This window comes from Monopterus albus, unplaced genomic scaffold, assembly GCF_001952655.1.
Source record: "Monopterus albus unplaced genomic scaffold, M_albus_1.0 scaffold122.1, whole genome shotgun sequence".
NCBI classification, from domain to species: Eukaryota; Metazoa; Chordata; class Actinopteri; order Synbranchiformes; family Synbranchidae; genus Monopterus; species Monopterus albus.
In genome coordinates this window covers 1,084,331-1,088,406 of record NW_018128002.1, presented here as the reverse complement: position 1 = coordinate 1,088,406, position 4,076 = coordinate 1,084,331, and the positions used below count along the sequence as shown (strand labels likewise).

Sequence of the window (4,076 nt, the reverse complement as noted above, 5' to 3'; positions counted from 1 at the left end):
ATAATGTTACTACACTCTTGCTGCTAACATGCTGCTGACCTGATTAGGTCCCATACATCCCTTTTTATTTGTTCATATTTTTATATTGACTACAATTGTGTGTTATGTAAATAATGTGTCTTAAGCCGAGAGCTGCCGGAAAAAATTTTGTTGTGCTATGCATAACGACAATAAAGATTCTTGAATTTACTCCAACATAAATCAAGGAAAAGCTGCAAATTCTCACTTTGGAGAACAGGAACCACCAAACTGACAACTCAGTTTGACAAATATATTTACAGTAGATGTGATATAACTCTGGGGTTTACTGTACAGCATCACATATACCAGGACTTAACCCGTGACAGTAGTGAATGGATCAAACTCTGTTAGATACAGGTACATCTGCTCTGCATCAAATAGCAGCATGGGAAAGCATTATTACACACACATATGCACCAGATAGCATGACTATACAGCCTTGGCTCTGCCTAGAGTGTCAGAGGAAACTGATGAGGTTGAGGTGTGAGAAAAAAAAAACTTTATCTGCCTAATGACATTATTTTGAGTCTCAATAGGATTCCAATCAATGTGTTGCAAAGTGCCAGAGAAAAGTGGATTTAGAGACTGTTTAACAAAACATGAAAACATTTCTATATTTTTAAGATTTCAAATGAACTGTGAGGAAAGGGAATGAAAATTTAGAGGAAGCAAAGTCAACAGCAGACCTGTCACAAAAAACCTGCCTTAAGATACCAAAACAAAAGGATGTTTTAGCCAACTATGACTTTACTGCTCATTTAGAGTCAGTCAAATGCAAAGGTATGCAGCTGTCTAGTGTGTGTGCATTTGTGCTATGTCGAGTTCAGGCAGACCTATAAATTATCTAGACAAGCTCTTTTGCTTTTTCTGCTTATCCAGTTTTCCGTTACTGAGCTGGAAAAGGGAAAGACCGAGAATCTCTTGAGGTTTGTGGAGACAAGCTGATGTAACATCAGGCAAATCAAAACCAAAGAGAGACTATTTGAGCCTATAGATGAGGGAATAACCCAGCAAACGGGAAGGACAGGGGGTGAAGGCAGGGTGAAGAAGCAAATGGCAAACCAGAGCACAATAATTAAAGACTCAAAAGAGAGACACTCTGTTTACAGTGGAATCATTCTCCTCACACTCCATAAGACAACATTTTCCCATGAAGCATACAGTATTTCATTGAGTTAAAAGGAAAAACAAAAAAGATCTGGAAAAAAATTGTGCAAAATAATTAAAGGAAAATGCAACACCCACACATGACTACTGTATAAGGCTGTGACATTTACCAGGCTCTCTAGTCTCTTAGCCACAATGGAGGCGAAGCGTCTCTCCCCAGCCAACTCTGAGATTAGGAAGATGTACTCTGGGGCTGTCACCTGATTGGACCGATGTGTGCGACCTGAGAAAGCAAGGAAAAGATGGTGATGAGACAATATCTGTACAAAATAAACCATTAAAATAATCATGAGGACTATAGGCTGACTGAAATCCATAACTTTAGAAAGATGAATGGCCACCCAGAGGCACATGGATGCCGCTCTTGACGTGTGAACAGATATCCAGGTAAATGAATGAATGAATGAATGAATGAATCCTTGGAAAACAAGGCAATCTAAAGTCTGATTGTAGAAAATCTGACCAATCTGCAGTGTGGGCAGATTTTGTGCCCAAAAATAAATAAAATAATAAGGAAAGGACGAGCAATAAAGGAATATTCTTGGTGACATAATCTGACCTGAAACATCAAATGAATCTCTTTACTCGGAAAGGAGATCCTCTGCTTGAATACAGTGTTATTTACAAAAACAAACAAAACAAAACAAAAACCAAAACAAAGGAAACTTTGGGTTTTCTCTGATATGAGGAAATAAGCATTACTGCTTGTGTATTTGCACAACGTGAGTGCATGTGGGTGAACACTAACCTGCCAAGCAATAATAAAACTACAACTTTCACATAAAGCAGGAAGGCTGTTATTGGAAAGTATGGCTTTATCAGTCTGGTTAATTCCCCCACTACTCTGTGATGGTGTGTGTAGGTGGGGGATTGGGAAAGGGGGGACCCACACCTTTCTGCTTAGAAATGTCTAATATGCTTTGACCCCAAAATTGCTGCATGTTTGAAGCATATAATGTGAAAGACAAACTCATCAAATTATCACATCATGAAGTGCAGTAGAAATACTCTTGCTGATAATGAAAAAGTGCCACTGATAAAAAACTACACTCCAGCTAAGTACTGGTTAACACATTGAGATTCATTTTTCAGACAACTGCCAATTCTGTAACATGGTTTCTTTTATGAAGAAGGAAAACATCTAGGGCTTTACCTTTGAAAGGCTCATTGTAAGATTATATTTCCCGACTTACCAAACTGCTGAATCGCCCTGTCTGCGCTCCATGGCAGCTCCAGGGTCATGTGGACCCTTCGCCTCTGGTTCTTCACTCGCTTGTCCGCCTGCAGGGAAATCCCCGAGCTGGCAGCCTCTGAGATGATGGCAACCAACTGGAGAAAAAAGAGAGGTTTGGATTATTGGTAGAGATCATATTGAACAAAATAGAAATTTGAAGGCTGACAGTGTTTAATAAGATGAACATTTCTTTAAGAGGTTGAAATTGTTCAAGTCATTCATTTTTATATCCAGATTGATGTATATCAATTTGATTTATCTGACCTTCTCTCCGCTCATAAAGCGGTCTTTTTCTTTGATATTGATGTGGTCAATGGTAAGACCCTGCTCAGCCCGTGATTCATAACGGACGCTGCCATCAGGATGCCGAACCACACGGCCCTTACGGCCAGTCATCTGCAGACAAAACACTATATCATTCACAGGTAGTGTTGACAACTGAAGAACATTGGAGTGTCTAGTTGAGTGTGTAAGGCTCATACCTCTGAGACTTTATCTGGGCCTCCCAACTTATCAATGAGCTCATCCAAGGTATTGAGAGGTAGTTCTTTTCCCAGCTCAGATATTTTAATGAGGAGGCCCTGCTTCATCTCCTCTATCCTGGCTGTGAACACAAAGCAGAGGGGACATTAGTTACGGGAGTTATATGTTGAAATTTATGACAGCCAGTGAGGAGATGAGCCAAATCAAATCTCAAAAGCCAAATGGGTGATAATTTGCTTGCTTTTTCCCCACCAGTTTGTTTTTTGTACCTGATATAATAATGCTGGGTGGCCTTTTTAAATGCCACTGCTAACTGCACTCTACATTTGTGCTGCTCCATGCACCTGTGCATACGTGCTGATAGAGGGCGTTCCGCTTTTAATAGGTGTGAGGCTCAAGTGTGAACTACTGAGCAGAAGGTACAGACTAGCTATGCATCAGTTTGATCGAGACGTGTCTGAAAAGGCTCAAATATCTTCCTTGAGTTGATTTACACACACTGAAACTACTGACAACACAAACTGAAAATAAAAGGGAACTCCCTACCTGTCTGGCAGTTAGTGCGATTCACAAAGATGACATCGTCATTGTCTAGCAGGGAGTCTGGTGAAGAGTTGGAGTCCGTGTCAATGCCATCAGAATCAGTACTGCTGTCATCAGTGATGTTGATCACACCGCCACTGTCCACTGTGTGCTTAGGTACCTTGGGCTGTCGACCTCTAGGCTTCCCTTATGGGAAGTCACAACATGCCATTAGAGTGAGAAAACATTTTGTAGAGTATGCTGAATCGAGGTAGCCGAGCGGTACACTAACATACAAACAAGACTCTGCAGTTAAATTTAGACTGTGGGTCAAATGTCTGACATGTCAGCTGATAACTGGCTACATACAATAACAATGAAAACCACTGTATGGAAACTGTTCCAGTACTATTAATGGGTACACATGCTGGCATGGTGTGACAAATGTATCCTTTCCACTTACTTTTTCGCTTATTCCCTGGCACCTTTTCTCTCCTCTGTTTCTCTGAAGGAAAGTGTTTCGTTACAAGAGACTGGAACACTCCCCTAAAGTGACAAGGGGGAGGAGGTAAATAGAAAAATCTTATTTTGACAGCAAATTGATTGAGATAACTCAAGGCAGTTGTGGCAGTTACAGACTCTGTACATT

The 4,076-nt window shown here is 40.6% G+C and overlaps 1 protein-coding gene across 5 annotated transcripts in view; it reads right to left on the bottom strand.

Annotated features, from left to right (window-relative positions):
- sbno2b (strawberry notch homolog 2b) overlaps positions 1-4,076 on the bottom strand; it is a 78,519-nt gene that overhangs the window by 7,455 nt on the left and 66,988 nt on the right. For all 5 annotated transcript variants that reach the window (XM_020612235.1, XM_020612238.1, XM_020612236.1 and 2 more), the window contains 6 exons: positions 3,891-3,973; positions 3,452-3,634; positions 2,905-3,026; positions 2,687-2,818; positions 2,382-2,517; positions 1,299-1,411 (listed from right to left, as the gene is read on the bottom strand). In XM_020612235.1, coding sequence (XP_020467891.1) covers positions 1,299-1,411; positions 2,382-2,517; positions 2,687-2,818; positions 2,905-3,026; positions 3,452-3,634; positions 3,891-3,973 — 769 coding nt within the window. The remainder of the gene's footprint in view (positions 1-1,298; positions 1,412-2,381; positions 2,518-2,686; positions 2,819-2,904; positions 3,027-3,451; positions 3,635-3,890; positions 3,974-4,076) is intronic.